This window comes from Tachypleus tridentatus, chromosome 12 (genome assembly GCF_004210375.1).
Source record: "Tachypleus tridentatus isolate NWPU-2018 chromosome 12, ASM421037v1, whole genome shotgun sequence".
Classification (NCBI taxonomy): domain Eukaryota; kingdom Metazoa; phylum Arthropoda; class Merostomata; order Xiphosura; family Limulidae; genus Tachypleus; species Tachypleus tridentatus.
In genome coordinates this window covers 87,425,703-87,444,679 of record NC_134836.1, presented here as the reverse complement: position 1 = coordinate 87,444,679, position 18,977 = coordinate 87,425,703, and the positions used below count along the sequence as shown (strand labels likewise).

Below are 18,977 nucleotides of genomic sequence, written 5' to 3'. Positions count from 1 at the left end.
GAGCAAACATTTTCACTGTATACAGCTACAAAGACCATATTTAGTGATAGGCTAAATATTGAGGATGATTTGCGTTTAAAGGTAACAACCATAACTCCAAATATTGAACTGCTTTGTGAACAAAAGCAAGCCCATCAGAGCCACTAATAAATAAATAAATAAGTACACTGTACTTTTACTGATATACATTTTGCAAGTAGAAATTTTTGAACAAGTAAGTAGAAATAAAAATTTTTCTTTAAATATTGATATTTTTAATAAATTTATATTCTGAAAGCTTGAAGTAAACTTTATCTGATGCTAGTGACTGATTGTTTCTATTTCAGTGTATTTTTTTTATTAAGGTTCTGGAATATTTTTTCTTTCTGATGTGAGCAGATGTAAAATGTCCGGGAACCCTTGGTATATAGAATGCTTTACATTTAGTTTCTCGTCCGAAAATGACTTTAGAGTGTTTTTAATATCTTGTAATTTGAAAGCTTGGAAAGTTTATTATTACCTGATTTTACTTCCATATTATTAATATTTGAATGTCGGGAGAAATATCAATAACTTTAAAATTAACAAATTTGTTGTTAAATACTCCTTTCGTTGTGGTCACGATACTTCCTTGTTTTCTAAAACTGGCAATTACGTATTCGCTAGTTACGACACTGAATCTCTTTACACATATACTGCTGGCCAAACTCTTAAGGCCAATGAACACAAAGAAAAAATATGCATTTTGTGTTGTTAGACTCAACCACTTGTTTGAGTAGAGCTTCAAAAGATAAAAAGGGAAAGTAAAAATAAAAATCTTTTTTAGCAAAATGCATATTTTTTCTTTATGTTCATTGATTGGCCTTAAGATTTTAGCCAGCAGTGTATTTTCAGTTGAAGAAACTATTTACACCGTATAAAAATTGTATTTCTAGTCAGCGTGACTTAAACACTTGTGTTGATGTAACAAATAGACAACAGAGGGTTATTTAATCCTTTCAGGCTGTTCCTGAACACTCACACACAAGAAAAGAAAAACGGATTCCATCAATCATTTTCAAGAAGTCATTGGTCTTACTGTTATATATAATGATTTCCATTGCTACTAACAACAACTCATTTCATAAGTTAATTACCCTGCTGGAAAAATAAACATGTTATCTGTTGTTTCTTAATCTTAAATTGTGTCATAATTCACCAGCTCTCCCAAACCCTCCAAAAAAAATAAAAAAGAGAGACTTTTATCCAAACAATTCCCCCCAAATTAATCTTGTAAACTTGAAAAATCTTATTTCTTACCGTTTTTATATGGATATGAAATAGTGGCTCTTCTGAACACTTTTTAGTAAGTCAATATTCTTTCTGAGATGATAAGGTCAAAGTTATACACGGTAATCGAAGTCATGCGTAGCTTATTCACTTTTTGTTTTAAAAAATATCTTATAAAATAATTATTTCTTCTTTTGGTTTATAAGTTATCTGTATATAAAATTACATCCTAAAATCAAGAAGTATAGTAATGTATCTTGCGGCCAAAACAATCTGTTGTAGGACAAATTATGTGTTATTAACAGAAATGATAGTCTAACGATTTTCCATCTTCTGTATCTCGGACTGTGGTAATCCAGATTATAACATATTTTTCGAGAGTATGCTCTACTGGACTCTTACTTCACCTATCAAATTTCGAGAGAATCCATTAGAAATATCTGAGATATAAGATCTGTAATTTTGAATGCGTCAAATTAGCTATTAGTCTCACATATTTACTACAGCTTCACCTAAGAGTAAAAGTAGATCGTTTCTAGTTTGTTTGCTTTTTTTACATTCAAAATGAAAATGGTTAATTAAAAGCGATAGAACTATTAGATGAAATGACATGCAGACATGTTAGTATTAGTTAAGCTAAGAAAACTAAATAAGCAATTTCTAGCTTAAGTTTTCAAAACAGTCTTATGGGTGGATGGTTATTATTTATTATTCATTGTCAAGTTTTCAGCATAAATTTGTTAACTTTTATTAAAATTATCCGAATTAAAGAGCGTTTAGCATTAGGGAATATTAGTTTAAACAATTAGCATTAATAATGATGCTTTATAGGGTTGTACCGTTGCGTGGGATGATGACAAGAAACTGTTAATTTAAATTCCATAGCGTTACTATAAAGGAAGTTATTAACATTGTTTTAGAGATGAAAACTATCGCCATATATTTAGTAGAATTTGATTAGTTCTACAAAGTAAAGGTCTGTTCGAAATAACGACTTAATTTCACTATTCTTTGGTAAAATGTTATAACGACTCATTTTCATTATTCTTTGGTGAAGTGTTATAACGATTCAATTTCACTATTCTTTGGTAAAGTGTTATATCGACTCAATGCCACTCTTCATTAGTAAAGTGTTATAATGACTCAATTTCACTATTCTTTGGTAAAGTGTTATAATATAAAACTCAATTCCACTATCCTTTGGTAAAGTGCTATAACATGACGACTCAGTTCTACTATTCTTTGGTCAAGTATGGTCTAAGAAATGACAGTAAATGGTGATAATTTTAAAAACAAACGAACTTACTACGTACATATAGTACTTCTGACAGTAGCACTTTAAGCAAATTTGTCTGCTTCATCTGTCGTATTTACTTGCTGTAATATGACAAAGTTGTATTGTATATTTCATCTATTCCGGCAAATTAAGTGATTGTGTATTATATCTCTTCTGAAATGTAAATGGTATTTTGTAAGATATATATATATATTCCGGCAAAGTAAGAGGTATTAGTCATTATATAATCCCGTAAAGTAAGAGGTATTAGTCATTATATAATCCCGTAAAGTAAATGGTATTGTCTATTACCTCTGTTCCGATAAAGTAGATGATTGTGTATTATATATATTCCGAAACACACGTTCCTATAAAGTATTCTAACTTCTGTTACAAACAAGGGAGTATCAAAGATGTAGTTTGTAGCAGCGTCATATAAAGAGTTAACTTTGGTGACGTTCGGAACCTATGTGTTCATTGCCTTCCGAAGTGGGTTTTCGAACCACACGAATAACGTCTAATGAATAACCATTTAGAAGTTTTCAAACTACGTGCGAATTTCTTTGTTTTAGTAACGTTGGCTACTTCACTGAAAATTCCCAGAGACAATGTGTTGTAGCTACCTTAGTTGTTTCTTACTACCATACCGTGTCCGGGATCATTCTCACAAGGAATTAGTTTGGGAAATCCTACAGTTTGTAAAGCGTGAACGCAATGCGATGACCGTCACTTTCGCTGCTGCAGTGACGTAGTTATAACTTGTTTCCCCATTCGTCCGTGTGTAAAATGACGTCTTCCTGAAGAAGAGTGAAATGAAAACGCTATAAATTTGGTAGCATCAAAAGCTTCTACAAGTGAAACCATTACTTTTTAAAGACATATCAGAAGCTTCTACAAGTAAAACCATTACTTTTTAAAGACATCTGAAGTATTTTTTAAAAGTTTTATAGTCCATTAAAGGTGAGTTTTGTTGATAATAAACGAATATATTGAATATCAGGTCTTATATGATACCAAGATTGTAATCTTATGTTAAAATTACATTTAGTGTGTTTTTGCTTATGCTAGGAGGATTTAAATTCAACATTGGTGACAATAGCACATGGTTTGCATGACTTTCTAACCTGTTCACATAGTTCTAAAGTAACTACGTTCAATCTATTCACGCAGTGCTAGATTGTGTATAATTATATTATTCCAAAAACTCAACAAAACTGTATTTATTAATGAACACAATTTAGTATAAGTTTTTAAGGTGAGGTAGGAATAAACAACGTTAATTATTTACTTATCGGTACTATTTACGAACATTGGACGTTATTTGACAATGTCTCAAAATACTTTTCATGGAATATGTTATTTTATAATATATGTAGATGAAATTGTTTTTATAAAGTACTTCTGCACTATACATGACAGCTTCAATTTATACGTACTTCTAACATCTTAAAATATGAAATAAACTTGTGAGTTTTTTCCTCGTCCACTAATTATAGTTTTATAATATTAATCTAATTGTAATTTGGAATATTCGTGTATGTCTGTTATTTACTACCCTTCCGGTGATTCGATGGTATGTCTGAAGGCTTATAACTCTTAAATTGGACTTTTAGCTTGGACCGTGTTAACTGTTAAACATATAATATATGACATAATTTTTGTATATGTCATTTAACGATGGCCCAGCATAACCAGGTGGTTAGGGCGTTTGACTTGTAGTCTGAGGATCACGAGTTCGAATCTGTGTCACACCAAACATGATAGCTTTTCAGTCTTGAGAGCGTTAGAAGAGCGGTCAATTCTACTATTCGTTGGTAAAAGAGTAGCTTGAGCGTTGGCGGTGATGACTATCCTCTAGTCTTAATTGGGGACGGCTAGCGCAGATAGTTCTCGTGTAGCTTCGCGCGAAATTAAAAACAAAACAAAACAGAATTCGTACTGCTCTCTATAATATTCTGAAATTGCATAATAATAATATTTGTCACTAGATGGCAATAAAATCTATTTCGCGTAAAGTTGCTGTACATAACAGTTCGCAAAACAAAAAAAAAAGGCAGTTTCTCCCTTTGTTTCCCGACACCTAATATAATCGCCCTTTTAGCCGTGGGAGTGTTTTAACGTGACAGTAAATCACACTATTCGTTGGTAAAGAGAAGCCCGAGAATTGGTGATGGGTGTTATTCACTAGTTATCTTCTCTCTCTAGTGGCTCAGTTTAAAATTAGGGAGGGCCCTCGAATATAATACACAAACAAGTTTCTATCTTGTTTTATCTGCCTTTAGAGAGTATATTTAGAGTAATAATTAGTAATAGTCACTCCAACTTATAATTTATCAATTCTTTTATTTCGTGTTTTTTATTATTTGTTCTTAAATTTGAGATTCACTGATGTGAGGTAACACACCTTTCAAGTTTTAGAAACAGTAATAATATCAAATAATTAACTCATTTTACTAATTCGTTATGCGTGTGATTGTTGTTGTCTTTCTTAGTACAAGAGACAAACTCGTTTCCTTGGTATTTCCAATTGTTAGAAAATTCAACAATTCAGAACTTTTTGGTACAACATAACGATAATTAATATGACGTCGGTGTTAAATGTTGAAGCGAATATAATTACGGTGAAACCGATGTCAGCTTATTCAATCTGATTTCGAGTAATAAATACTCAGTATAAGTACATTTATATGGCGTAACGAATACCAGTGTTTGTTGTAAAGCAAAGTCACATTTAACTATCTGTTGTGTCCACCGCAAGTAATCATAGCCGGATTTTAACATACTTACTGTTGTCCCACTGGGAGACTGAATACCAGTATAATTACTTATTGTTATAAATCAGTGAATCGCCTAAAAGTCAAAGTACTTTATCTACCTACTTACTTAATACACTGATTTTTGATTTTTTTTACGTGGCTGAGAATTCATTTAAACAGTTTCATTTAATACCACACGTCTAAAGGTTTTATATGTTTTAACGATACTGCACATTTCTTCGTCATTCGGGATCTATCGTGAGATTTTAGCTAATTAAAATACTAGTTTTATCTTTATTTAATAATGTCTTAAAATCCACTTTCGTGTCTCAATGGGGTTTTGGAATGTGGGCCGAACATCCCACGCGCTCTTCAAGAGCAGGTGCCAATGTCCGGAGAGTTTAGCCTGCTTCTTCCTCGTGTAGAAGTCTAGTTGTTTGGCGCCAGTCGGGTTCTAGTTACGCAGGAAGAAGGTACAGTGAATACAGCTTGGCACATGTTTTGTACTTAAATGTTAAGCCTTGGATTAGGGTACGAATAAACGAAAATGCAGAATCCTATACTATGTTCAAATGAGAGAATAGCATCGTCCGGATTTTACTCAGTAAGGTCATGAACAAAAAGTAAAAGTAAGCAGCATTTTGCACTTTATAAATGAACAGTAAGAACTACATGAAAATATTTTAGTGTCGGGGACCGTTCTCTGTTTTGTTTGGACTGAAAAAGTGATCACGATTTCCTTTGACTGTAAACAATTTTCGCTGATATGATACAAACACGAGAAAGTTTTTTGGCGGGGTAGGGTACTACGCATGCGCCAAGGTAGGGTTAGCTAAATGCTTAACATGCACGAAAGTCTAGAGACGGTGAATTAAGTAGCTCGAAGCACCATTTGATCAGGTGCTGTTGCCGTAATGTGATTTTTGGCCCTTTACCTGCTTTATTAATATTTGAATGAAATGTTCCAGCTAAAAGAAAATGTGGGCCGTTGCATTTATGCTCACTTTTTATCAGAGAACAGACTATTGTGATATGCTGGGCTCTAGAGGTGGTAGTGAGAGTATATTTGATCACTCCACTTTCACTGACATTTATTATCCACTGACCGCTGGGAAGTGTTGTAGTAATTACCCGTTAGACTTGGTGAATCTATCGTTCTTATTTCTATCTATAAGAAGGACGTGTGTTTAAATGTTTCTCAACAATAGCAGACAAAATCAACAATAAAAAATAACGACAACAACTGTGCAACATTTTGTATGTTTTATAGTGTGAGAGAAAACGACCAGACTTGTACAATGTTGAAAGGATGGTTCGACGCCTTCAGAAGCGATGGAGGTCCCACGTTGTACACGCATTCGAACCGAACACCTGTGATAGAAGACATTCGAAATATCGTAATTTACGTTAGTTTTTCCACCGTATTTCTTGCCTTCCTTATTGTATTTCCTGGAATTCGAAAAGAGGTAAGCAAAATTTTCAAATAACTGATTTTGTTTCCTTTACGTCTTAGACATTAAGATAACAGAATAAATAATCGTAATAACTAACCCACTATCTCTATGGAAACTATTTTTCATATAGAAACTTATGCGTCTGTGGAGGGGGGAGTATAAAGAGAAAGTCTGTTATCAGTTTCCTAGAAAAGAAATGGATAATAGGATTTTATGTATTTTTTTTACACTGGACTGAAAAACGAAACTTGATAAAAATTATTCTGGTTTTAAAACGGATTTTCTATAATTCATCTACAGAGATTTCAAAAGCAGTATTCTTTTTTTTCTATCACGTAAGGACTTTTTACAAATCGAGGAGAAAAAAACACTCTTACTTATATCAAGTTATTATTTCCTTTACCACAATGAACATTTTTATTATTATTATATTTGTTATATTTGGGTTTTAGAACGATCGATAAGACTCACGTCACAATTGGTTTAAAGAAATCTATAACCAATGGTTGTCAACGTTTTAAGTATAACAAAACGATCCCCCAATTTCCATGAAACTGATTCAATTATGTAAAAAGTACATATGAAGTTTTTTGAAAAATCTGCACGTTATGGTGAAAAATTAATATCACTTTACACATTCAGCGTAAAGATATTACTGTAGACATTCGTACAAATTTCGAGACAATGAAAACATTGTTATACACGGGCTGTACAGAATCAACATTTTGGAGTTGTGACATTAGTTACTTTTCGTGAGGAAACGGTAACGGGATTGTGGAATGAGTCTGATAAATTTGATTTTTATATAATATACGACCGTTAGGTTAATAAAAAAAAATTAATCGTTTTTCTATAGAATCGTAATTTGAGATGTCAATATTGAGAAATAAGATGCTATTTCATGTTTTCCTGGTGAGGAAAACCAACAACTAACATACAGTGTAAATGGGCTGTATTTTAAGTACGACAACTTTAAAACAGTTTTATGCAATGGATAATTAAACTTTTTGTCACCTTCAGCTATACTGCTGAAACTTTTTACGACCCATCTTGCTATTTGTAACCCTATTGTATTGGTAATGCAGTTCCCAATCTGCTCAGCACATAACTTTTGCTATGATATATTTTAAATGGTTTTACTCGGTGATCTCATCTAATTCATACACATTCGAAACTTTTAGCTAATTTGTATCACCTGCCTGATTGTCACGAGGCTGCAGTAGAAGCACGTGGAGATTTATTTTAACCAACCAGTTCTAATTGTCTGATTGTAACGAGTTAGTTTACTGTAGGTTTGTGTGACATTTAAAGATGCTCGTGGATATTTTACTTTGTAAGGTAGTGTGTACGAAGTAATGAAATGAATGACAGTTACATATACAGACAGCCCTAGTTTTACTATTTTGCTGTATTCTTTAGCCACGGTAATTACAGACCACATAATCCCATTTTAGCGATTGTCCTTAAAAGGCGTGCGTTGGATTTGATTTTATTATTTTATTACACAACGAAACGGCCACTTACTATATAACAGACAGCTGTTTAAAATGTTTTAATGTTTTCTTTAGAGCGAAAAAGATTATTTTTTTGTGAAAATACAAATACTGCTGACTTTAGTCATACTTGTTTTTGCATCGGTATACGCAGAGGGTATTTGGTCAACGTTTTGTCTTTTTGTTCCCCAAGCCATCGTATCTCTTTGTACAGTAATTAGTTAACTATGTCGTCTGAGACTCGTGTTTAGTTTTTGGCCATTATATTTATATTAGGCTTGGTATCATATCTCAAACTAACCAGTATGCATGAACTTTTGACAAACCCGTTCAGTTTATTACACCGCGATGACAGAATGGTAATTAACCTCTTTATATAAGGTTAATTCAAATTACTGACACTTAATTTCGGCATGCATGTTTTCAATTATCAATTTACCTAGGTACTTTCAAGTTCCGCGTTTGGGGACATCCTTTTCGTGGGGAATGCACAAAGAATGTTTGACGTCAACACTGTATGAACGTCTTTTTAGGATTTATACTACAAGAAATATAATTGCTACTAACGAAGAGACATAATTTTTATTTCTGAAAATTTCTTAGACTACACAATGCAATTAATGCCAAAATATATTTCATCTATCAGCTATAGCTATTTGAACACGAAAATGTTTTTAATCCTGTAAATTAACCATTTCTTTTGAAGCCTACCAAGAAATTTCACAAGCATTTATCTTTTGTTTGAAATAGCGTGTAAATTTCAACTGGTACATTCTATATACAGTTGTATTGACTGTCTATTTTACTATCCAAGGACTGAAATATTCAACTTTAAAATACTATATCACCTTAATTATTTTTTAATTGAAAATAATTTTAAGAATCGTCTGCACCCTCTTTATAAGACGTAAACTAAACAAAATACTTGAAATAAGTCCTAACAGCAGTCTTATGCACAGTCATGATGGCATTTTTATAGTTTGAACGGTGTAAATCGCGCCAAACGTTATATATCTTGTTATTCATTAAAACAAAACAGTTTTCTTTTAATAATAAAACTTAAAAATATGGAAACCTTATTGATTCGCTAAGATTTTTGTCAAAATAGTGCCATAAACAAAATGCTACTATGGATAGACATTTAATCTTAAAGTCATACATTTTAAGATTTTATTTTGGTCCTGAGAATGAAGAATATAAATAAATGATGCAGTTAAAGTTAATATCGAGGAAGCGTAGGAACTAAACTAACAAAATATTGCGTCCAAGACGTATAGTGGCATGTTAATATAAATCTCCTTTGTTCTTCATAAGAAAGAGAAATATATTAGTTGGACTATTCGTGTCCAGCATGTTATATGATAACCGAGTATACGTCAGTGTATTATTACATAACACAAAAGGTGAAGAGAAGCCTTTGATTTTTACCTTACCTTAATTAACACTCTATGAATACATAAAATCTTCCATGCTGTTAACAACACCAGGAAGGAAGGGAGTTATGGATTCAATAGTAAGCACGTCACGTGCGACATATTTTTCAGTTTAATTATACCTTACTAAGGGATAAATATATATGCATTCTTCTAACCGGGAGAAGAGGAACTACTGTGCCTAACCATCCCTGATTTATAGCTAAATAACTGGTTGTTTGTTCACTTTTGTAAACGTCTACACAACCTAACATGCATCTCAGAACGGCTGGTATGGGTATTAACATTTTATTGATAAGCAGAGAACAACGTTTTGACCTTCCTAGGTCATCTTCAGGTTAACCTGTTAATACCCATACCAGCCGTTCTGAGATACATTTTTATTTCAAGTGGGTTTCTCGTCATCGAGAAGAACCTAACATGGTTTTGTATTTTGGAAGGAAAAAAAATTAACAAATCTTCATCTCCGTAAATTCGGCAGTAAATCTCTGGTTGAATATAACTTATACTAAAAACCAAAAATAATTTCTCTGGCTTTACTGGAATGAGTAACAAATAAGATAATTTAGAATTGTTAAGACATTTTAATGTTGCACGTAAAAGTGTACTCGCACATATAAGCGTGTGTGCAACTACTAAGAAAAATCCATTTTATATTTTCCAGTCACATGGGGAAGGGTATTTTCCTTTAGATTAATTGTATGGCTTATGATTGCTAAGTCTGTAGTAGTAAATTTCACAAGACACAGATTAAAAAATCATTACTAAGCCTACAATTAGCGAAAGATTCTTATCACCTTGGACCGAATTGGCTTTTTTAAAAAAACCTTTTCTAAGGGGTTTACGAAACAAATTATTTTAGGTCCCTGACTTTGTTGGCTACGGAGTGTTTAATAACATGAACCACGTACAAAAAGTTAAACAAAACCACTAAATATTGCAATTAATTCTACTAGTTAGTCCTGGGATCCCTTGTATATTTAATCTAAAAAGTGAACGATTTTACATGATTTTTCCCTTGGTTAATTTGTTTTTCGCACCAATAATTGTAGCTGGAAAAAAAAACCAACAAAAACTGCTCAATCTGAAGTAGGTCCGACATGGTCAGGTGGTTAAGGCACTCCACTTGTAATCTCAACTTCACGGGTTCCAATCTCCGTCTCACCAAACATGCTCCCCCATTCGGCAGTGAAGGTTTTATAATGTTACGGTTAATTCCACTATTCGTTGCTAAAAGAGTAACCAAAGAGTTGGCAGTAGGGGGTGAAGACTAGCTAATTCCGTTCGTTTTCTTTTCTTTTAATTTCATGCAAAGCTATAAGAGGGCTATCTACACTAGTCATCCCTAATTTAGAAGTGTGAGACTAGAGTGAAGGTCATCTTCTTGACTACTCTTTTACCAACGAATAGTGGGATTGACAGTCACAATAAAACACCCCAGAGCTGAAAAGGCGGGTATTTTGTGTGGCGGAGATTTGAACAGGCGTCTCTCAGATTACGAATCGAGCGCCCTCATCATGCCGGACAAAACCTCTAGAAATCCCCATAAAATGATGGGGAATGTTTACACCAGTGTATATGATGTTCATACGGGATAGGGAGGATAAAGTGTTGTTACCCACAATTATAAAATCCATCTTTGCAGCTGTATGGAATTTATTAAAATGTATGATATTCAAATAAGCTCTTTCATGCTAATATTTTGATTTTCACCTAAAATCATCAATAGGAAGTTAAAAGCAGAAATGTGAGATAGAGTTTTCCATTACGACGCTAACTCCCGTGAAAGTATACCGTCAAACTATCATTTTATTAATCTATTTGTTCTCTTTTTTTTTCAGAAATTTTCCACGTTTGTGAGTGTCACGATAAGTCTTTTTATAGGAGCAGTCATTCTTGGTAAGTTTACCAAAATCATCTTTCAAGTGTCTCAATGATTCGTTACCTTAAAGGCTTCAGCTATGTTTAGAAGATTTGTTGTTTTTTTAATTTCGCGCAAAGCTACACGAGGGCTATCTGCGCTAGTCTTTTCTAATTTAACAGACTAGAGGGAAGACAGCTAGTCATCACCACCCACCGCCAACACTGAATAGTGGAATTGACCGTAACATTATAACGCCACCACAGCTGAAAGGGCGAGCATGCTTGGTGCGACGGGGATTCAAACCAGCGATTCTCGGATTGCGAGTCGAGCGCTTTAACCACCTTGCCTATTCATAGAAGACGCAATATAACCGTAGAGAAAAAAAAAAAAAACAGCTGAATTCGATAAAACCGAGCAATTTACAGTCTTTAATTGGTACTTGTTTTGTATGAATCATAATGCACTTAAGACGATTTGAATATCTAAAAACGGTTTCTGTCATGTGTGAAAACTTCCGTGTAAATTTCGCGTGCAACGTTCCTCCTGTCTCTGCCAGGAATACATGCAGTTTGTCTCTTACATGTAGTCAAGCAACAAGTACAAAATGTGGAACAAATAATGAAAAAACAAACCACTTCGACACAAATTTCAATATTTTGTTGTTGGTGGTTGTTTTTTTTTGGGGACGTAATACCTTTGAAACTTTTTATAACATATTATATTACAATATTAATATCCTTTACCAGAGTTTACGTTTATCTTTAGGTTATTTCATGTAGCAGCTAATTTATTTCCTTCCTAACACATATGGATTTTTTACAAATAAACACAAAAGCACCTCCTTACATATCTGCTGAATCACAGTGCTAAAAACCAGGTTTCGATACCCGTGGTGGGCAAAGCACAGATAGCCCGTTGTGTAGGTGTGTGTTTAATTCCAAATAATCAATTAGTGAATATCCTATCAAACTTATAGCATATTCGTTTACTACATGTTTATTTGTTGTCTAAATTGTATGTATTTTAAATTAGAAAATAAACCGTATCTCTTGTAAAATTCGACTGTAAACTAAAACCTCTTGAAATGTAATACTAACATTTTATATAATTTCTATTACCTTAGAGATTTTTTCCTTCTTTGAACAACATTAATATTAAAGTGTTCTTTACCTAGAACTCAGAAATATTTCTATCTACCCTTAGGTATTCGAGGAATTATTTAATTAACCTTGTCAAGTGAAGATTCAGTCAGAAAGTATACGCTTCTTAATTAGCAGGAAGTTAAGGAAAAACTCTTTCTACCCTTAACAGAAGTATGCTTTCTGCTGTGATTAAGTTATAAAGTTATTTACGTAGAAATTATCAGTTGTAAATGGAGGAAAAAAAGAAAATATAAGCTATATACATATCAAGCTTTGCATTAAGGAAGTCGAATTTCAATTATTTTTTTTAAATTTCGTGTTTAATCCGTGGACCTATTTCTGTTGCGTTAACAGTTGTGTGTTAGAAACAATACGTATATATATTTATGACAAGTTAACTAATTAATGACGATTTATCCTAGATTTCTAAATAGCTTTACTAATACGCATATGACACTACAGGTTTAAGGTGAATTTTGGAAACTATTTGGTTACAAGTTAAAGATAAAAGAAAATGTAACATCTGTCTGTTTTACTTGTAAAAATACGATATTTTGGTGATTGTTTTTCATTAAATGGCACTTTGTGCGTCAAATGGGCTTAACGGATAGGTCAGAGAATACCTAGAATACTGTACAACTGTTCCTAGTTTTTAGCCACTAACAGGAGCGTAATAGTTATGTAGTGAAACTTTGACTCCAGCATATTTAGCCACTTGTCACATAAAAATTGTCTTTAAAATAGTGTGACTATAACTTTTAGATTGTAAACCTTAGTAGTAAATTCAAACATATCTTTATTATTTTCTTCATGATGTTCTAAAAATGCGTAGGTCCAAGAAGTCTTGAAAAAAATAGGGTTTCTATTTCAACTTTATTATTTTATTAACAAACTTAGAGATCCGTCCAGCTTTAAGCTGATGGGTTTAGAGTAGGAATTTTGTTACTGTTCTGTTCTATAAATGTTTCCACTCCCATAAAGATCATTGAAGGTTTTTTGTTTTGTTTTTTTACGGAATGGCGCATATTTTGGTTCTACATTATTTAATAATATTATCGTATAAATATTATTCTTCTGGACGTTTTTACACTAATAAGACTACCAGTGGTGGCACTGCGCTGTCGAGTGGCCAGAATTTCAAACTACCAGTGGTGGCATTGCGTTGTCTAGTGGCCAGGATTTCAAACTACCAGTAGTGGCACTGCGCTGTCGAGTGGCCAGGATTTCAAACTACCAGTGGTGTCACTGCACTGTGGAGTAGCCAGGATTTCGAACTACCAGTGGTGGCACTGCGCTGTCGAGTGGCCAGGATTTCAAACTACCAGTGGTGGCACCACGCTGTCGAGTGGCCAGATTTTCAAACTACCAGTGGTGGCATTGCGCTGTCGAGTGGCCAGATTTTCAAACTACCAGTGGTGGCATTGCGCTGTCTAGTGGCCAGGATTTCAAACTACCAGTGGTGGCACTGCGCTGTCGAGTGGCCAGGATTTCAAACTACCAGTGGTGGCACTGCGCTGTCGAGTGGCCAGGATTTCAAACTACCAGTGGTGGCACTGCACTGTCTAGTTGCTAGGATTTCAAACTACCAGTGGTAGCACTGCGTTGTCTAGTGGTCAGGATTTCAAACTACCAGTAGTGTCACTGCGTTGTGGAGTGGCCAGGATTTCAAACTACCAGTGGTGGCACTGCGCTGTCGAGTAGTTAGGATTTCAAACTACCAGTGGTGGCACTGCGCTGTCTAGTGGCTAGGATTTCAAACCACCAGTGGTGGCACTGCGCTGTCGAGTGGCCAGGATGTTAAACTACCAGTGGTGGCACTGCGCTGTCGAGTGGCCAGGTTTTCAAACTACCAGTGGTAGCACTGCGCTGTCTAGTGGCCAGGATTTCAAACTACCAGTGGTGTCACTGTACTGTGGAGTGGCCAGGATTTCAAACTACCAGTGGTGGCACTGCGCTGTCGAGGGGCCAGGATTTCAACATAATCTAGTATATTTGGCTGCTAAAGATGGCGTCTCTAGCACCACGGTTCTCATACGTAGCGACGTGGAATGATATTAGTACATACAATTAAATAACACAAAGTACGATTAACTGAGTTCAAACATGAGTTTTGTTTTTCTTGAATATTTACATCCAGGTAGTTATGAATGAACATTTTGAACTGTCCGGTTATTTTATGTACCAGGAACATTGAGAAAAGTAGCTAGAAAACTAATGCGATGTGATACAATGTAGAGGAATATTATCTATCATGAAATCTGTAAACTCGTAGAAGTTAATTTTATTATACTTTAGTTACTTATTTTTTCGATATAAGTCCGCAACACGGTGTCTAATTTTACTTGTGAATGTAATTTATACTTAAGATCAAAGGGAACATTTTAAATCCAAGCCATACGTCACTTTAAATGAATTATCGTCACTTGTGAGCAGCACTGCCGTTGTTCGAGGAAGTGAACACCATATCACGAACCAATACAGAATGCGTGCTCTTCCATAACACCAAGTTGTTTAAGATCCTATTACACTATGCTCTTACTAGACGCCAACTGTCGCCATGATAGGCCGTGGAGATGGAACTGATAGTTAAATTTTCGAAAATCGTGACGTATTATTCGCATTTGATGGGTGGGATAAAATATCCACTGTGATTCTCACCTTTATTATTTTGTGTTTTGTGTTTCTAGTTACGAAGCAAAGACGATAATATGTATATTATTTTACTGTTATATATATACTTGTTATATTTGTTATATATACTGGGTTTCGATTAGCATGAAAGTTTGACCTTCAATTTGTACTGTAATCATTTCTCACTTAGTTATATTTATTTTTCTCTCCATCTCTTTTATTGCTGCTAAATTCCAAGAAGCAGAGCTGTGATTTATACTGTACAGTTTATATCTCTAATCTTGGTCTATAAAGAATAATAACATTTTAAACCACTAGCACAAAAGTCACGCTCAGCTTAGTTTCATAACAACTTCTGCAGTGCTAAAAATTGGGTTTTGATAGCTCGATGTGTAGCTTTGTGCTTAATAATATGTTAACCCACAACAAACATAATGAATTTCAACACCGACATGTAAGTTAACTTCTGAACATAAGCTTGTCTTTCCAAACGTTATTTTTAGCATAATTTTCTTAGAATAATTTTCTCGTTGTCTGTGGATTTGGTTTATTAAATGCATATTGCCTATTGTTAAAATATGGTTGCATAATTGAAATGTTCAATGTAATAGTGAATAAATCTGTTGGAGTAGGTTTTATGTGTCAGCAACAGTGTCACATCAAACAGTTATATGACAAGTTATATGTTATCCCTAATATTTTTGTTTGTTTTCAGGGAAGTCGACGTGACCCGGCATGGCCAGGTGGGTTAAAGCGTTCGACTCGTAATCCGAGGGTCGTGGGTTCGAATCCCCGTTGCACCAAACATGCTCGCCCTTTTAGCTGTGGGGGCGTTATAATAAGACGGGCATTCCCACTATTCGTTAGTAAAAGAGTAGCCCAAGAGTTGGCGGTGGGTGGTGACGACTAGCTGCCTTCCCTCTAGTTCTACACTGCAAAATTAGGGACGGCTAGCGCGAAATAGCGCTAGATATTTGCGCGAAATTCAAAAACAAACAAACGTAAGTCGACACTGGAGTATCTGTACCGTGTTTACGATGAGGATTGTACCTCAAAATTAAGCATTATACGCCCTAAATCTTACCTCTGAATAGTTATAGACAGTTATTTTCAACACTGGAAAACGTGTAGTTTACATCCATGCACTTATTATCTACTTTTTTAAAATCATAGTTTAAAAATAATCCCATGCAACACTTGACAATATAAAGAATCAAAATTAAACTTGTATTATTATTCTGAGTACAAAAATTGCTTTCTGTTTTAATTCCGCACTTTCAGATATAGATAATGTAAGCTTGTATATTTTTATACTAAATGTATAAAACTAAAAGTATAATAAGTAAATGGTACGATAAACATACATAATTAAAGGAAAATTTAGGACATAATGATTTATTGCGCTGAGTCATTTGGGCTTGGCAACAAAGATTCTCGTCAAAATGCGTGAAGATTCTCAGCGCCCCCTGCGAAACCAAATAAATATATTCATTATTCTAGATATTACATGGAAGAACATAATTTCCTATACAAGTCAAACCGGCATGTAATGAAACCTCTTGACCTCGTCTATACCATGTACTCATTTTGCATATTGCACACTCGACAACATTGCGATTTGAGGCTTGCTCCTAAATATTATGTAATTATTTCAAAAAACTAATAAATATCTGTATAACTGTCCTTCTATACATGAAATTATTTAAAACCCACTATAGTAAAGTGAAATAGACTAATATTAATAAAATATTTATTCTTCTTTTGTATTATTTATTTATTACGGAAGGTTGCTATAAAAGTCTGTAGGTTCTGCATGTACTTGTTTACTGTAGTTTCGTTTAATAGGACAAGTAAGGAGCCTGGGTATAGGAGCAACCTGTGCTGTGTAACGTAATGCTTATATTCTTTTAGCATGTGAAACTCAATATTAAGAAAAAAAATAATAACATAAACAACATGTTTGCTTAATGCAACATCTGAAAAAGTGGAACTCTTCACATTTTCAAACCATAATTTTTTTATAAGTATGTACTGTGAACATTTATGTACCCCTTGATTTTGAAGTTTCTCTTCCACCTGCTAAGTCCAGAAGTTCACAGTGGCTTATTCTAACCAATAAACAACACTGTTTTCTACTTGTTATGATGAGAACATTTAATGAGACCTCATTGTAACCACTCGCTTTTCTTTTCCTGTTATTTAATTTTATTTTATAAGCTCGAAAATAACATAACATAACAACATGACTCGAATTTTTGTTTTTTATAGAAACAAAACAAAACAATTAAAACATTGGATATAGCATTCTTTATTAACGCCTCTAAACTGTTATAATATTTAAGCTGTTGTAGCTTACTTGATGCTATCTAGTTCCTATTACACAAGTCACGGTAAAACCAAAATGAAAGAAATGTGGTATTCTAACAATGTTTTACGTTTCGCACAGTGTCAATCTTTGCTTACTTGTGGCTAAAAGGGAATTATAAAAATGGGGATTTGTTAATATAGTTTCGCCTGTAGTTTTGATGCAGACGTTTGTATATAATGCCCTAAATTAAGACATAGGAGTAATTATATTCATTAACTACCATCACAAACTAAGAGTAATATTTTAAGTAACTTTATCAGTTATCACTTTATTATTGCTGTTAGCAATAAATTTAGTTCAACGCAAGTTTAGATTTTACAAATTGTTGGTCAGTTGAAAGTCAAATATTTCAGATTTTTAGAATAACAGATCATATTGCAATTTGAATTTTCGTAGTAGATAGAATATACTTGTTAGGAACAGATTAAAACTGAAAAAAAAAACGTCACTGCTGTTTCTTCAGTTTGTTTATTTGTTAGTTTTTCAATTTCGCACAAAGCTACTCGATGGCTTTCTGTGCTAGCCGTCCCTAATTTAGCAGTGTAAAACTAGAGGGAAGGCAGCTAGTCATCACCACCCACCGCCAACTCTTGGGCTACTCTTTTACCAACGAATAGTGGGATTGACCGTCACATTACAACACCCCCACGGCTGAAAGGGCGAGCATGTTTGGCGCGACGGGAATGCGAACCCGCGACCCTCAGATTATGAGTCGCACGCCTTAACACGCTTGGCCATGCCGGGCCCTGTGTTTCTTTAGTAGCTGGCATAAAGAGTGTATTAAATCATCCAGTACTCTGCTGGTTTGAGAATATTCATCCATCAACACTTTGCACTCTTTAAAATATGGTTTAATTCTCTACTACGAAATTTAAAATTCATTGTAAACAAATTTAGACTCTTAAAGTAGTATGCTTCTTGGGTTTCTACATTTATATATCTATCTATATATATTTCTACACACACACACACACACATATATATATATATATACATATTATTAGCAACTGTTTAAGCTGTTTTGTTTTTCTTTAAAAGTTATAAAGCTACTCCTGTGTCCGATATAATGTATTTCGCATTTTGGCATTTTAGTTTGGGATTTGGTTCACAAAATATGAAACATATTAAGCTTACAGAAGAGAAAAATAAATAAGTTCATGATTTTTATTCAATATAGTGACCAACTATGGTACGGAATGGCATGTGGCACACACTAAGATTTGTAGTTCCCATCATGCGTTCTCACGGCAGAAAATTGATTCTATTCTTGGAGTATGTATTGGCTTGAATGGAGCTAATATAACACTTAAGG

At 33.9% G+C, this 18,977-nt stretch overlaps 1 protein-coding gene across 4 annotated transcripts in view; it reads left to right on the top strand.

Moving 5' to 3' along the window:
* The first annotated feature begins 3,327 nt into the window (after positions 1–3,327).
* The window catches only part of LOC143233912 (dual oxidase maturation factor 1-like), a 39,237-nt gene continuing 23,587 nt past the window's right edge, over positions 3,328–18,977 (top strand). For 2 of the 4 annotated variants that reach the window (XM_076470794.1, XM_076470793.1), the window contains exons 1-3: positions 5,732–6,746; positions 11,502–11,559; positions 18,843–18,977. In XM_076470794.1, the coding sequence (XP_076326909.1) occupies positions 6,540–6,746; positions 11,502–11,559; positions 18,843–18,977 (400 nt within the window). In that variant the 5' untranslated portion in view covers positions 5,732–6,539. Of the gene's footprint in view, positions 3,485–5,731; positions 6,747–11,501; positions 11,560–18,842 lie in introns of those variants that run through there. The other 2 variants (XM_076470795.1, XM_076470796.1) reach the window with 2 other exon arrangements.